Source organism: Jaculus jaculus, chromosome 12, assembly GCF_020740685.1.
Source record: "Jaculus jaculus isolate mJacJac1 chromosome 12, mJacJac1.mat.Y.cur, whole genome shotgun sequence".
In the NCBI taxonomy this organism is placed as follows: Eukaryota; Metazoa; Chordata; class Mammalia; order Rodentia; family Dipodidae; genus Jaculus; species Jaculus jaculus.
In genome coordinates this window covers 58,361,686-58,378,973 of record NC_059113.1, presented here as the reverse complement: position 1 = coordinate 58,378,973, position 17,288 = coordinate 58,361,686, and the positions used below count along the sequence as shown (strand labels likewise).

General features: G+C 44.9%; 1 protein-coding gene across 1 annotated transcript in view; it reads left to right on the top strand.

The window, feature by feature from the left end:
* The window catches only part of Hs3st2 (heparan sulfate-glucosamine 3-sulfotransferase 2), a 113,890-nt gene extending 97,258 nt beyond the window's left edge, over positions 1-16,632 (top strand). Inside the window, exon 2 of the mRNA XM_004670206.2 lies at positions 15,294-16,632. Coding sequence (XP_004670263.1) covers positions 15,294-15,912 — 619 coding nt within the window. The 3' untranslated portion in view covers positions 15,913-16,632. The remainder of the gene's footprint in view (positions 1-15,293) is intronic.
* Positions 16,633-17,288: the final 656 nt, after the last annotated feature.

Here is a 17,288-nt window from a genome sequence, read left to right as displayed (position 1 = left end):
AAGGACTTACTTGAAGCTTACAGATCCAGGGGAAGTTCCATAATGGCAAAAGAAGTTGGCTCCCTTTCACAGGACCAAGCAAAGAAAGAGAAAAGCCTTCACCAAAAAGCAAGCAAGCACACTTGAGGAATTCCAGGCAAAGCTCAAGCACTCTTCGTATCTTTAGGCTGGAATTCCAAATCCACCCCCACACTTTAGGGCTGGACCCTAGGACCCACCAGGCAGCTGGAGATCCAAATTACAAACTTTTAATAAACTCCTGAATCAATTGGGAGCCATCCATTCAAACCATCACAACACCCCAGCATATGTTTTATATTCTATATGCAAATAAGGTTATATTAACCTGACTACAAGTTGTTTGTTTCACTTAATAATACATCCTGGATTCTTTTCTGTGTCAACATTTATATAGATCTGCCTTGTTTTTTTAACAGCCACAGCATAATCTATTATGTGTCCTCACTATGAATTACGTAATCTGCCTCCTACTAACAGACACATGGTCTTTAGCATACACAATGTTCTGGTAGGTAGGTTCATGCTGGCTGCAATAACAAACAAACCCCAAAGAAAGGTTTATTCCTTCCTTCCTCACAGTACTCCAGGGAGGACATTTCCTAGTTTTAGGTCTTCCCCTCTGTTCTTTAGCCTTATCTCATTCTGGGGCCATAATGTCCTTTCCATTCAGCTAGTGGACTGAAAATATGACACACACTGTACCACCGTGGTGCTCTAGAGGCATCAATCTGCACTCTGCTAATCCTCCCTGCATAAGAGCCAGCCATGGGTTCCACCTGTTTGCAGCAGGGTGCTAGGCAATGGAGTCCTTGGCTGAAGCCATGCAGTGAATAGCACGTCATTAAGAATGGAGGAGCAGGGATGCTTGGGCAGATGCCTCACCTTCTATACCACAAATATGGCAGTAAACATCCCTGCACATGTCTTTACATGTGTGTGCAAATAAACTTCCAGAAGTGGAATTTCTGTGTGATAGGATATATGCAATTTACATTTTAATGCATAATACCTAACTGCTCTCCTAAAATTGTAGTGATTTACATTCATTCCCTGCTAAGGTCCTGAACACTTTGCTAAAATTATAACTGTCACAATGTACAGCTCTGGTAAATTTCCAGAAAACTGGACCTCAATTTCTCAATGCAAAAATACCATAAATAAGGACTGGCAAGATGGCTCAGGAGTGGTGCCCACCTGAAAAGCCTGACACCACAGCTGTGATTCTTCAGTACCCACGTAAAGCCAGATACACAAAGTGGCACATGCATCTGGAGTTGGTTTGCAGTGGCTAGAGGCCCTGGTGCACCCATACACACTCTCTCTCTCTCTCTCTCTCTCTCTGTGTGTGTGTGTGTGTGTGTGTGTCTGAATCTCTGCTTGCAAACAAATAAATAAAAATTTTTAAATGCCATAAATAAATAGGAAAATATTTGTAGCTTTTACACTAGAAACACAAAAGGATGATTCCATATTTTTAAGATTTATTTATTTTTGAGAGAGAAATAAGGTGAGTGGATATGAGTGTGCCAGGGCTCCAGCCACTGCAAACAAATTCCAGATGTATGCACTGCTTTGTGTATCAGGCTTTACGTGGGTACTGGGAAATCAAACTCAGACCAGAAGGCTTTGTAAGCAAGTATTTTTAACTGCTGAGTCATCTCCCCAGCCCCAACTCCATATTTTTAAACAAATTTTTGAAACATTTTTATTATTTACATATATGTGTATTTCAATATTTCAACAGCATATTCAATATTTTTCAGCATACTTAACATCTCTTAATTAAAGAAATGCAAACGATAGGCTGGAGAGATGGCTCAGTAGTTAGGGCACTTGCCTGAAAAGCCTAAGGACTCAGGTTCGATTCCCTAATACCCACATAAAGCTAGGCGCACAAAGTGGGGCATGTATTTAGATTTTGGTTGTACTGGCAGGAGGCCCTGGTGTGCCCATTCTCATTCCCCCCCCCCTCCTTGAAAATAAATAAAATTAACATTTTAAAATGACACTTAAAAAAAAAGAAATGCAAACCTAAACTCATGATGAGATCATATCATTCACCTTAAAGGCTGGAAAAATATATTTTTCCATTGCAGAAACTTAGCTTTTTTATATGTAATCTAACTTTTCAATCTTTTCCTCCATGGTTTCTGTCTCATGCCTAGAAAGGCTGTTCTCACGCCAAGATTCATTTTTATGTTCTCACGTTTTCCTCCAGTGCCGAAGTCACACTTGAATCCAGACTCTGCCACTGACTGTGTCGCGTTGGTGATTTCCTTTAGCTGTGCCCTACTTTTTGCAGCCCCCAAATGGGAAACTTGAGAGTGCCTGCATGGAGGGGCTGCTGGGTAGTTGGCATGAGATGACTCAGACCCAGGGCTGATCAGAGCTCCTACCTGCCCAGTCCATGTGCACCGAGAAACCACTCCCAGTTGGCTTGTGTCTGGGGCTGGTGGTATGCGTGTACGTGACTGATACCTACTGATTGCCCAGACCTCTCCATTAGCCAGTGAGAAGACTTTACAAAGGTGTTTCTCTGATTCCAAGTCCTATATGCATGACCAGCCATTAAGACAGTCTGCTGTCCTCTGTATGGATATGGCTAGTGTCTACCTTTCACACAGCAGGGACTATGACGTAGTCCACAACGGACAAGGTGTAAAGTATGCGTGAAGAGCTGGCTGTTCTGAAGACGTTTGCAAGTCACAAGAGAAGAGACAGGATTGTGACTGGGTTTTATTTTATGGGGGTCCAAATACAAACCCCATACCTGATCTCATATCTATTTTAACAAAGAATTGAAATAAAACAAGACTGAGTAGGATTTTTGTAAATCATTATATCTATTCCATTTCAGGGGAGGTTAGGTGAGTGAAGGAAGAGTCTGAGAACCAGAGGGAGAGGACTAGAAACATCCATGTGGTCTAAGGGTCTAAGGAAAAATAAAAATATCCTTTCTGACCCTGGCAGCTTGGCTGCTGCCAAGGGGCGAGGGGTAAAACCTTAGCAGTGGTGGAAACCTCAGGTGCTGGGAGATGAACAGCCCAGGAGCCAGAAAGAAGACAGAAGCCCCTTGTGGGATCCAATGGGGCTTTTTACTATGGGTCCAGGGCCAAAGCCCTGGTAGGGTCTCACTCAAATCCAGACTGGCATGGAATTTACTGTGTAATCTCAGGCTGGCCTTGAACTCATGGTGATCCTCCTACCTCTGCCTCCTTGGTGCTAGGATTAAAGGCGTGCACCACCACGCCTGGTTTATGAGCCTTTTTCTAATTATCTAATGTCCCTCTCAAGGTGGCCCTGTCTTGCCATCATACTGAGGGACTGCCAAGACCTACACCACCTGTGTTTATGCCCCAGAGAAGGAAGTCTTCCCCTACCACCTCCATCAGCTTCCTTTCTTACAGGACAGGGGAGCAGCCCCACAGCTAGGGGGTACTCAGATGATGGGTTGATTTGGTTTAAGTGCCAACTATTTGCAATGAGCTAGGGATGTTAGAGACCTGTAGGAAGTTGGGTTCAGACATGAACCCTCCTGCCCAAGGAAGCGGCTGGTGCTTGTGGGAAGCCAAATTCGGGTGTAGATCCCTATATGGGAAAATGGAGACCTCACGCTTCCAGGCCCAGCCAGCCCCCAGGGCTGCTGATTCTTGCAGGAAAGAAACTGCCTTTCACATATCTCTGTGTGTGGTGCTGCTAAATAAATGCTTACCTAATGAAAACAATGCATAGCAACCACAGGATGAGGCACTGTTGATGTAGACATGGATGGGCGAGATTCCTGTCTTTAAGGACCTGACACCCTAGGGGGATGAGAGATTCAGATAGTGTGTCAACAATTATATTTGGTGTCATGCAATCACAGAAGGTAAATAATAATAATAATAATAATAATAATAATAATAATAATAATGCTTTATTCCTCTAGGTAGGGAAAGTGACCAGAGTTCTCATGGAAGGCTTCATGGTGGAGATGACATTTTGTCAGGAGAGTTCAGGAATGCCTCATGCAGAGTGCACTTGTCACAAAGACACGTTAGTATGAAAACCATGGTCTGAGGAGGAAGAGACTAACTATACTTCACACAGTCCTGTCTGGCCATAGCCCAGGGGTGCCATGGGGGGGAGGTGAAAAGAGCCAAAGCAGCTGTCAACATTATGTGACCGCAGTGAGGGGCATGTAGAGTTTACGGGGGACTTAGTACTTGCCCTTGGGTCCCATAAGAGAAAGTATTGAGTGAGGGCTGGGGACTTGGAAGGAAATGGTCTTTGCTCAACCAGAGGGTAAATGGTCTCAGGTATCAGGTCTGGTGCTTGGCTCAGCGTGTGGGGGATTAGCAGGCTTGCCTTAGGAATCAGCCCTGTCCCTTCTCTTCTGCTCTTCATGATCCCCCCAGAGACAGCGCTGCTTTTCAAGGAGGCCGGTGGCCCACCTAGGAGCTAACAAATCACCAGGTCCCCTAGGCAGCCCGGCCTTCTGTAGCACATACCTGCACAGTATACAGATTTAACAAAAATGGATCACAGATGTGGCCACTCTCCACCTGGCCAGTGATGGCCTGCCCAGCTAGGCCCCTGCATGTAGCACGGGCACAAGATGCATCGTGTATGGACAGCTGGGCCTGAAATAACCATCTCTGCCCCCCAGGTGGCCAATGTGGGTCAGAAATATAATTTCCAGAGAGGACAACAGTTAATATGCAGTGATTCCCAAGAGGCCGATGTGTCCACAAGTTGGACCCGAGCTGGTGGCCCCATTGAGAGGTGAATGAAGCACTAATCTCATCAGAGAGTTCATCCATTAACCAGTGCATACTGACTGGACTAGGAAGAAATGACTGAAAGGTTGTGCCTTTGAAGAGTATCTCTTCTGACTCCACTCTCTCTCTCTCTCTCTGCTTCCTGGTACACATTCATGAATTCACTCATTGGGTGAGCATTTATTCAACACCCACTATATGGCAGGGATACAAAGATATGTGAGGTGTAGTTTCTTTTTTTTTTTTAATTTTAATTTATTTATTTGACAGCGCCAGACACAGAGAGAAAGGCAGATAGAGGGAGAGAGAGAGAATGGGCGCACCAGGGCTTCCAGCCTCTGCAAATGAACTCCAGACGCGTGCGCCCCCTTGTGCATCTGGCTAACGTGGGACCTGGGGAACCGAGCCTTGAACCGGGGTCCTTAGGCTTCGCAGGCAAGCGCTTAACCACTAAGCTGTCTCTCCAGCCCAGGTGTAGTTTCTTAAATGTGGATATCTTTGTGGGCCGACTGGGACTGGAGGGGTGAGGTCCTCCTTTTCCCACGTGGCCATGTGCACCTGAGCTCAGCTTCCTACAGGCACTAGCTGCTTCCTCCTCTGGCCTAGGTCCGAACCCAGTTTCCTGTAGGTCCCCAAGGCCCCCAGCAGCTCAGCTGATGAGCTGATGTGCCCTGTCATATGCTCCCACCATGCTGATCCTGCTCCACGCACGCTCGGGAGCAGGGGAACACTGTTACCACAGACGGAAAGCTCAGAAGCCGTGAGCCAAAATAAATCCCTCCCTCACCGAGCTGGTTTCCCCAAGTGTTTTGTCACTGTCACAGAAAACTGTTGAGGACATTTACATTCTTTCTTTACAGTAAGCACTGCAGGACCTCTGTGATCTTCCCCACTGATGACAGCATGAAACAGTGACATGTCTCCACTAGTTCATGCCACAGGATTCCATCACATTCTACCCAAATGAAAGCCATAGCTTGACTTTTGTCCCTTCAACAAATATTTCTTGAATCCCTGGGTGCCATCATTCTCCCCAGGGCTGAGAACACTGCATGAACCAGACCGGCTACACACTGACTATGGGGCGGGGAGGCATAAACACACTAGTAGATAGTAATGAGCACAGTCGCTCTGGTTACAGCCTCCATTCAAGAGTACTCACAGTTCTCTGATGTCAAGAAGCATAGGGGGACTTGCTAAAAATAAAGATTTGTAAAGCTTCCCCAAACCCATTGAATATAACTGTATAGGGGATATACACGGTGAGTTTTTCCTTGGGGAAAACCCTAGATTTTTCATGAACAACTTCAGTCATGGGCATGTTTCCAAAGGGGAACACAATCTATGCAGCAGGTCTTCACCCACTAGAATCATCTGGGAAGCTTTAACATTGCAGGTTCCAGGGCTCTGGGCCCAGAGTTTCTAATTAGTCTGCCTTGGGACCCAGACATGTCATTCTTCTGAAGTTCCCAGGGTGGTCCAGGGTACTCTGCTGAGCCTTGGGCTGAGAACAGTGTGCAGATGGCCAAACAAATGCCATTTGACATATTCCTTTGTTTTTACTGTGTTGTGTGTGTGTGTGTGTGTGTGTGTGTGTGTGTGTGTGTGTGTACATGTACGTGTGTGTGTGTAGGCTAGAGGGCAACCTGAGGGCCTCGGGGTGTTGGTTCTCTCCTACCTTCATTGAGACTCTCCTGGGACTTTTGTGTGTTTGTATTTGTGTTTGTTTTGGTTTTTGGTTTGCTGCTGGGGAGGCAAGTCTAGCTTACCCCAGGAGTTTTTAGATCCTCCTGGCTCCAGTCCCAATGCTGGACACTGGGGTTATAGACCCATGTCCTACTTTGATTCTGACATTAGGTAGTTGCTGTAGCTCAACCTGAACAGCAAATTTGTGTACCGAGCGCCTTGAACTGCTGAGTCTTCTCCCCATCCTTGCATGGATTGCATGTGACCTTCCTGCATTTGGAGGTTGTAATGAAAGCAGCTTACAGGCTATGAACAGGAGCACTTGGGGCCACATCGAAATCGTGAGAAAACCACAAAGCTCCCTCTAGGACTGTCTGCCAAGACTTTCCTTGGGTTAGGGCCAGAGTGCTAAGAGGGGCTTAGCTTTACAAACCACACTGACAATAGCTTGGGACTCAAGAACCAAGCTACCATTGCATAATTCTCTTCAATGGGCCCGTGGGTCAACATCTGGGCCCCAGCCCAAGGTGCTATTGAGAAGTGGTGGAACCTGTAAGAGACGGGGCCTAATGGGAGTTATGGTCATGGAAGCAGCTCCATTCTCTTCCCCTCCCTTACAGTTCCTGACCATGAAGGAGAAACATTGCTCTGACATAAGCTCCCACCACATGACTCCCGTCACATGACTCCCACCTTACCACATGCTCTCATCACTTGCTCCCACCACGTCTCCCACAACAGATGGAAGTCTCACAACTTGCCCAGAAGCAATGATGATAATCACTCATTAACTAGAACCTTCAAAACTGCAAATCAAAGTAAACTTTTGTCTTTTTAAGTTTATTATATCAGGCATTTGATACAGTCATGGAAAGCTGACAGTCCTCTTCCCAAGAAAGAAGCTGACCTCTGATACTGGATCTTGGATCCATTTATTGAACACCCATGGTGTGAGAGATAATGTGAAGGCAAAAATGAGCAAAAACATGTCCAAGCAGCTAATGGTCTGCTGATTTAAAAAAAAAACAGAAGGCATAAGTAGTAGTTACCATATGGTGTAGACATGCTGAGTGTCATGAGATGTCAGGGAAAGGCTCACAGAAGGTATGATTTGTTTGGACTTGAAAAGATGGGTAAGCCGTCACTGAAGCAAGAGGGACAAGAAAGACAACGTGAAGTCATGAAAACAGGCTGGAAAATGACTCAGTCAGAACAGTGCTTGCCATGCAAGCATGAGGAACTGAGTTCAGATCCCCAGGATCAGATATGATGGCGCACACACCTGAAATAAAAGCACTGGGGAGATGAAGATAGTGTGATCCCTAGGGTTTGCTGGCTACCTAGCGTAACCAAACTGGTGAGTTCTGGATTCAGTCAGAGATTCTGTCTCATGAAAATAAGATGGAGAAGTGATTGAGAAAGGCACCTGACATTGACCTCTGGCCTCTACATGTGTGTGTGTGCACACACATACATGCGTGTGAACCCACATACATATAAACATGCAAAATGATGAAACACAATAATTCATTGGAATTCAGCAAGAGCAAAACACACATGAAGAAGCAGATATGTTTGGGGAATATATTTCGTGTCCAGTACTGTATGACCACCATGTTACCAGTATGTGTCGGGAGGTAAATTCCAGCAAGGCAGACAAGGAACTCACATTCTACAAGGAACTGGCTTTATTCAAAATAATCACGGATGCTTGGTGTGACTAGATTTACTTTAAAAAGTTTTCTCTGGTGGACACAGAGGGGGAAATGGGTTTAAAAGAAGTCAGTAGACACAGGGAAAACAGAGAAAAGTCTTTGGTAGGAGAAAGCGATTACAAGGTGTTGTAGACAGATTCTACATTGCTGGGCTGAACATCCAAGCTAGGCACAGTTTAGGGGAGGAGGTGATTTATTTCAAGCTTACAAAGCCAGGGGAAAGTCCCATTAATGGTAGAAGGTGCTTCCATACATCCAAGCAGAAAGGAACAACCAAAGAGCCAGCCACATCTGAAAGCAGCAAGCACAAACCCTGTCAGCTAGCTGGACTTCTGCAGAGCTCAGACTTCTCTGCATAACACTGGGCTGAAAATCAGATCCACCTCCAAACACATCTTAGGGATGGCCCCCCAGATCTGCTCCCAGTGACACCTCCTCCAGCCAGGCTGCTGGAGAGTTACAAGCTTTAATAAAACACCTGTGTCTATGAGGGACATACATTCAAACTACCATGTTCTTCCCTGGGTCCCTAATAGACTCATGACAATCTCACATTATAAAGTATATTCAGTTCAACTTTAAAGGTCTTCATACTCTTTACCAACTTTAAAATTTTTCTAAAGTCCCAAGTTTCATCTGAGATTCAAGACTGTCTCTTAACTGCAAGTCCTATAAAATCAAAACAAGTTGCATACTTCCAACATATAATTGCAAAAAGTAAACATTTTCATTATTATAACAAGGAGATACTGGACCAATGCAAAGTCAATAACCATCAGATAAACTTCAAATATCTGCAGTTCAAGTCAGACATTCATAACCAACAATGACAGCCTCTGGATTTTCAACTTTTCATCCCTCCAGCGGGGCTGAGTAGCCAAGAGAAAACATTCATCTCCAGCCAATAGTGCTCCATGGTAGCCCTTGCACAGTCCTGATATATCCAAAACAGATCTGGGTCTCCATTCTAAACTGTGGTTCATCTTACAATGGCCTCATCAGCCTCCAATAGAGGGACATCACCCTGTTCCATATGCCATGTCTAGGAAGCAGCTCCTGGACCCATGTGCACTTCATGACCCACTTCCATGCAGTTTTCATGTTTCCAAAATCAATACCAGGTATGTAACGGCACAGCCATATTGTTAATCTAGGGAGGAAATAAATAGTGACCCTGAAGACCAGGTTTTCTCCTTTCAAAACAGTTGGCATTTCTGCCATTCAGTCTGTCCTGGTTGAAATCACCTCAGGCATCTTTTCTGTCATTTCCATGTAAAATAGTTAATGGTGGTAATCTGTTTAACAATAGCAGCATCAGTAATCCAAAACCTGTCTCTGTGCCTTTAATTTTAAAGTTGCTTGAATTTTTCCAACTTTAAATCTTATATCTTTCAGCTCCATATCTTCTGCCAAACACATCAGTCCATTACTTTTGAATTCAACCTTGATCAAGCTCTCTGGGTATGGACAGCAGAATGCAGCCAGCCTTTATGCCAATAGCCCAGTTCCAACAAAGTTCTCTGCTGTCTTTCCTTCCTCTTTGAAAGTTCCAGAGCCAATACAATTTTCTCTGCACCTAGCATTTTTGAGCTCTCACCAGAATAGCCCATAAAACTTGTCTTACCACTCTGGAAGTCTTCTTTAGTCATAAGTTCCAAGTCCATACACATTCCTCAAGAATAAAAGTTCTAAAAGACCAAAACCCACATAGTGAGATTCATCATGAATCAACCCTACTCATCTGGTACCAAATTTTTCTTGTAGACAGTTTCATGTTGCTGGGACGAACACCCAAACCAGACACAGTTTAGAGGAGGAGGAATTTATTTCAAGCTTACACATCCAGGGAGAAGTTCCATCAATGGTGGAATAAGCTGCTTCCATATATCCAAGCAGAGAGAAACAACCAAACAGCCAGCAAAATCTGAAAGCAGCAAACATTAAATCCAGCAGCAAGTGTGGCAGAGCTCAGACTTCTCTTGGGCTGGAAATTAGATCTGCCCCCAAACATACCTTAGGGCTAGACCCTAGAATCTGTCCCCAATAACACCTCCTCCACACAGGCCACTGCAGACCCAAGTTACAAGCTTCAACGAAACACCTGTGTCTACAGGAGACATACATTCACACTACCACACAAGGCTTTGGGGCTGTGTGAATGGCTGGAAGATAAGATCAAAGGCTTGGGAAGGGTTAAAGGCTGGAAAGAGGCCATCTAGGAGTACCACTTGCAGTGAGACAAGAGGGATGTTAAGCATTGGGAGGATCCAGAATGAAGTGGAGCAAGTCAGGTATTTGAAAAGATGAGGGATCTAAACGTGCCTGAATTAGAGGGGTTGCTGGCTTCATTCAAACCTCAGCACTATTGACAGAGACCTCACTGTGCATTGGTTTGTGGGTAGACTTGATATTCAGATGCAAGTGATTCATTGTACCCTTCCTTGGAGAGTTACAATGGAAAGGATGGGGTAGCTTCCACAGAAAGGAGGGACAAGAGGGAAGATTATGAAAGATGGGGTGCAAGAAATAGAAACAACCCCTAACTTATAGCCAGTCATTTACTGGAAGGATTGTTGTAGTACACAAGTCCAGGGAAAAGTGAAAGAACCACACCTCAGAAAGGGCAGGATTCAAGAGAGCCATGGCAATCTCGCAGCAGACACTGTTGGGAATCTCTTCCAGAGACTGGTCTAGTTGGAAACATGATGTTTTCAGTCTTAGGACACAATGAGGACACATTTATTGGCCTAGCTTTCATCATGCACCCACTCTTCAGCCCACCAAAATGTAGTCCAAAGAAGGAAGGGCAGTTCCACAAAGGAAACTCTGGGGGCTGTGACTAGATGTAGAGAACATTGTCGCTGAGCAAGTTAAAACAACAGATGGGAGGTAAGTCCAAACAGTGAGTGTTACACTATTCTCTAAGTGGGTTTTTTTTTTTTTTTTTTTTTTTTTTGCATAACTACATAGAAAAGAAAGGAGGTAGAAGCTTGAGGGGATAAGAATGAGCAGAATAGTTCAGCTGCTGGCTAGCAGTGGTAAGCAAGGAAGCAAAATTTAACCAGTGACATAAGGAGAAAAGGTAGACCTCCATGGGCCCCACCAGTGTTCAGAGATCTTGGAGGCGGATCCATTCTCATCATAAGTCTCCAGTCCTCAATTTCAATGATTTAGGAAGAAATTAATTCCAGGATAGTCCTTTGAAGGATAGTGTGGTCGCACAACAGCCCCTCTCTTTGTGGCATGACTACTGTGAATTTCTGTACAGGTGGCTCTTATCTTTTTAGCACTTGTCATTTGGTTTTATAACTGATATGCCAATGAGGAATGAGAATGGTGGAGCATCACATTCATGTCCAGTTACTTAAGGAATGATGTGCTACTCTGGAGAACATTAAAATTGATCAGATTTTTCCAAACTGGATGGAAAACATGCTCCATGGTAACTAAGGCTCCAGAAATGGTACATCCACACAGTTCCCTGTCTGTACATTCTTTGCCTGCACTAAAGTGTATGGCAATCAAATTTGCTTAGTGGCCTGTTAATTCAGCCACTTCTTTGTGCTGGGGAAGATGGTTTATCAATAACCCTCATAGACTTTGAAAAATCCCTACACAAAGTTTAAATGCTCATAGTTCTGTCATAATTCCCTACTTATCTAATTGTAATGTGAACTAAGTGTGTTGTACTATAAAGCTAGACTTCTAAGAAAATCTATCCAAAGACTTCTGTTGAAGTTCATTTGGGTTTGTTTCTTCATAATGATCATTTTTTGAGATAGTCTCACTGTATATTCCAGGCTAGCCTTAAATTCATGACTACCCTGCCTCAGCCTCCTGAGTGCTGAGTATCATAGGCAGGTGCTAACACACATTTCAAAAAGTTGATATCACATATCAAAAAATTAGCCCGTTTAACACTAATAAATACTATTAAAACTTTCAGTCCATAAGATCTTGATCCTCAAGCAAAAATATTAGTTGCACCAGCCTAGTTGTACAGTGAATATAAGGCTTTAAAGTGTTAAGGGGAATGGGTGGGGAAAATGGCTTAGCAGCTAAAGGTGCAAAATCTGCTGGTGTAGTTTTAATTCCCCAGCATCTATGTAAAACCAGATACGCTAAGTGGCAGGTGTGTCTGAAGTTCATTTGCAGTGGCAAGAGGCCCTGCTGCTACCATTCTCTCTGTCTCTCATAAATAAATAAATAAATTAATTAATTAACAAATAAACAAAGTGGCAAAGGATGGATCTTTGGGGAAAGCTGAGGGAGAGATCTGAGCACTGGTGGACAGGTGAGTCCTGCATACCGTCTTCTCTGAGACCAGCAGGAGAGCCTCAGGGTGGGTGCTGATAAAGGTCAGTATCAAGATAGGGAAGGAGGGCTGGAGAGATGGCTTAGCGGTTAAGCGCTTGCCTGTGAAGTCTAAGGACCCCGGTTCGAGGCTCAATTCCCCAGGTCCCACGTTAGCCAGATGCACAAGGGGGCGCACGCGTCTGGAGTTCGTTTGCAGAGGCTGGAAGCCCTGGCGCGCCCATTCTCTCTCTCTCTCCCTCTATCTGTCTTTCTCTCTGTGTCTGTCGCTCTCAAATAAATAAATAAAATTAAAAAAAAAAAAGATGGGGAAGGAGGGTTGGAGAATTGAGGCAGGAGGCATACACCTTCTGCGTGATGGGAAATTGGTTGTTGACTAAGAGTATGTGAGAGGAGTAGCGTGTCTGGGAGCTCAGTGAGACTCTGGGACGCTTGCTATTAAGAAAGCTAGGGCGGTTGTAAAAACAAATGTGAGATTACATGAAAGCGCTGAGAATTCTATCAAAGCTAGATCAATAACGATATGAAGGGCCAGCAATGCTTGCTACTGCTGATCGGTCACATAGGGACAGAAATGGAAAGGACTGAGGGTGGAAATACTGCATTATTAGAGACTGGGAGAGCAGATAGCACAGGGCAACTGACGGTGATGGTGATATTGGCATGCTCTTTCACTGGGTCCAGAGAACAGCACAAAGTGAAATCACTAGGATCCTGGATTAGTCTGAGGACTGGTACAGTGAATGCAAGACTATGTTAAAAGTGAAAGGTGATGAAGTTGTAATTCATGGTTTATTGCCATTGCTGGTTCCATGTGAATTTTAAAAATGAACTTTGGGAGCTGGAGAGATGGCTTAGCAGTTGAGCGCTTGCCTGCGGAGCCTAAGAGCTCATATTTGAATCTCCAGGTTCCACGTAGCAGACGCAGTGATGCAAAGCTCACTATGCCTTGTGCGCACACAGCTGGAGTTCATTTGCACAGCTGAAGGCTGCCCATTCCCACCCCCTCTGTCTCTCTCTCTTAAGAAAAAGTAAATAATAAAAACAGTTTTAAGAAATAAACTTTGGGGCTGGGGAGGTTGCTCAGTGGTTACAGTATTTGCTGCACAGGCATGAGGACCAGAGTTCGGAGCCCCAGAACCCAGGTAAAAGCTGGGTGGGTGTGGTGGCAAACTTTTAATCCCAGCACCCAGGAAGCAAAGCCAGAGTCCTCAGAGCCAGCTAGTTTGCTAGACTAACTGGATTGGTGAGCTTCAGATCCAATTAAGAGACCCAGTCAGTCATTAAGGGGAAAGTGGTTGGGAAAATACTAAAGTCAGCCTCTGGTCTCCATATGCATGTGCACACATACGCATGCACACATGTGAGCCCACATACATACACAGTGCATACACACACATACACACCACAGACAAGTGCAAAACAGCAATTGAAAATATCGTTTCCAAGTATCTGGAATTGGCTTAGGATAGAACCAAATACCTTTATTTTTACAAAAAGAAAAAAAAATCTCCCTGTGTAGTTCTCATATTCAGCCATCTTTAAGAAATAATAATTTTAAGGCAAGATGTGATCCTCAGAAAGATGTAGTGACTAGGAGCCAGGGGTGTTCCCCTCCTTCAGGGTTTGAGACATTGGCACCTGGGAGGGAGATCACAAAGCCTCCTGATTCATCCCTAAAGTCCCAAGCAGAGCCAGAAAATTTAAAAAAGAAGTAAGAGAGAGAGAGAGAGTTGCATTACCTGATGTGACTGAGGTTCCTCCCAGCCTGGTGTCCTGAGCTCCTTCCAGTCAGCACAAGGATGTAGTTCAGATGTTTTCTGAGAGAAGAGGGTGTCAGAACTCATTTTATATCAGTTGCTATTCGTGCAAAACAAGCATTTTTTCCTTAAAAAAAGATTTTCTTAATAAAATTGGAGAAATATCTTTTGCCAGAACAATACTCAATAGCTTACTCTGTATTTCCGAATGTGTAATGAGCACATTAAGAGTTTCAAGCAGTGTAACAGATTACACAAGCAAAAGTAATTTTCCCTTACCCCTCCTTGCCTAGCTCTAACCCACCTGCAGTTCCCTCTCTAGAAGCAACTACAATTACAGATCCAATGTCTCCTTGAGATAAGCACACCATATCTTGCCTTTCTTCATTAAAAAGGACAAGATTATCCCTTGGCATACCTGGTGGACTAGTTCCAACACCCCCAGGGATGCCAACCCCATGGAGACTCATATGAAGTTGCCTTATATAAAATTGGATAGTATTTGCTTATAACCTACCATATCCTCATGTAGCCTTTTAAATCATCACTAGATTAGCTGTTGCAATACACAATATGGTGTAGATGCTATATAAATAGCTGTTGGGCTGCATTGTTACGAGAATAATAACAACAAAATTTGTATATATTCAGTACAGATGCATTTCACCAAATATTTTCAATCTGCAGTTGGTTGAATCTCTGAGGAACCCACCGAAACAGGAGGCCATTGTATGCTGGAAATCACTCATATTAATATGTGCAGGCCTACCTGCTCTATTCATTATTCCACAATTTGTTTAACCCAAAGTGGCAAATGTTCACATTGTTTCAGTCTCAAGGTAACCCTAATAACAATATTTTTAGTAATCAGTAACAGTTATAGTGGGTTCCTCACCAGGTAAGAGCCTCAAATGCTACGGGAAAGGAGAGGAGGGGCATGGGTGGGTTACCCAGGAGAGGAAACCAACATGGAGTGCCTCAGGCATGCCTCCAACATGGAATACCCTGTCTGACAAGGTGTTGCTTTTGTCCCCCAGGAGCCTGATGCCTAGGACCCTGGAGACCCAGATCACACTGGAGAAGACACCCAGCTATTTTGTCACCCAAGAGGCCCCACGAAGGATTTTCAACATGTCCCGAGACACCAAGCTGATCGTGGTCGTGAGGAACCCAGTGACCAGGGCCATCTCTGATTACACGCAGACACTCTCCAAAAAGCCCGACATCCCCACCTTCGAAGGCCTGTCCTTCCGCAATCGCAGCCTGGGCCTGGTGGACGTGTCCTGGAATGCCATTCGCATCGGCATGTACGTGCTGCACCTGGAGAGCTGGCTGCAGTACTTCCCACTGGCCCAGATCCACTTCGTGAGCGGTGAGCGGCTCATCACTGACCCGGCCGGCGAGATGGGGCGGGTCCAGGACTTCCTGGGCATCAAGAGATTCATCACAGACAAGCACTTCTATTTCAACAAAACCAAAGGATTCCCTTGCTTGAAAAAACCAGAGTCAAGCCTCCTGCCTCGATGCCTGGGCAAATCGAAAGGGAGAACTCATGTACAGATAGATCCTGAAGTTATAGACCAGCTCCGGGAATTTTATAGACCTTATAATATCAAGTTTTATGAGACCGTCGGGCAGGACTTCAGGTGGGAGTAAGCCCCTGAGACGTGAGGCCTGTTCTCTTGTCTCCACCATGAGGTTTGTGCTCAGAGTCACCAGTCCTGCTCTCCACCCTTCTTCCCGCCTAGGACCCCATGAGGGCTCAGCTGGGAACCAATAAAGGTCCCTGGCTCTCAGTCTGTCCAGGCAAATTGGGTCTGCTTCTGGCATGCTCTTTCTATTCTGGAATCATTCTCCCTTCTGCCCATAAAAGGCCTTGGGGGATTGCTATAAGCAGAGTGGGTTTCCCAGTGAGAGATAGAACAAGTGGTGGCGGTCCTGTTGTTATGAGAACAGCAGTCTGTTCCTGTCACTGTCCACCCAGGAGTAGGCTTCTTAATTCCAAGTGGCATGTCCCTTCCCTCTGAGCTTAACTTCCCCGAGCATTCCTGGGTGGTGGGATGGGAAACCATCGCCAGTCCTCCTCAGAACTCAGCAGCTCAATAACAGAGCGCAAAGCCTGAAGCACCCCTCTGGCCACTCGAGGAGATGGAGCCTTTGATGGTGAAATAAGCAGTGATTTCAAAGCCTGTGGGCTCAACCGTGCTTGGAGGATGCTGTCTTTTGAAAACCACTCTGTGACTCTCCCCACTCCCTGTGGACAAAAGCACATAATTCTGCTGTTACGGGTACTTTCCTCACACGAGCTTTCGTGTTCAGCATGCACAGAATCATGCTTGTCCATGTGAAATAAATATGGCGCTCTTGTGTCCTTAACGTTCAGTGTTTCTCTATAAGCCAGGCCTGCAGCACTGGTCATTCATTGGGAAACTCCCAGGGCAGGAGGCAGGGGTGCTAGGAAGGGCTTGGGAAGACAGTAATGAGACAAGTCTGCATGGGGGAGAGTCCAGGGGAAGAGATGAGGGGAAGGGTTCTAGCTGGAAGAGGCTGGTGCAGAGACATAATGTGGAGATGTTGGGACAGTCTTTTATTTATTTATTTACTTACTCTATTTTTCAATGCTGGGCATTGAACCCAGGCAGGGCCTCACATATCTAGGCAATCACTCTAAAACTGAGTTATATCTCATCATTTTTTGTGTTTTTATGCCTGTGTATGTGTTCATATGTGTGCAGGTACACAAGTGGACAACTTCAGATGCTATTCCTCAGAACATGCCATTCCCCTTTTATGAGGCAGGGTCTCTTTGGGCCTGGAACTCACTCATTAGACTAAATTGATTTGCCAATGAGCCACAGGGATCCTTCTGTCTCCCCAGTGCTGGGATTACTAGTGTGTGCCACCATGCCCAGAATTTTCAAATTGATTCTGGTGACTAAACTCAGGTTCCCATACTTGTAAGGCAAGCACTTACCAGCTGAAATGCCTCACCAGCCTGCTTTTTTATTTTTTATTTTGAGATGGAGTCTTGA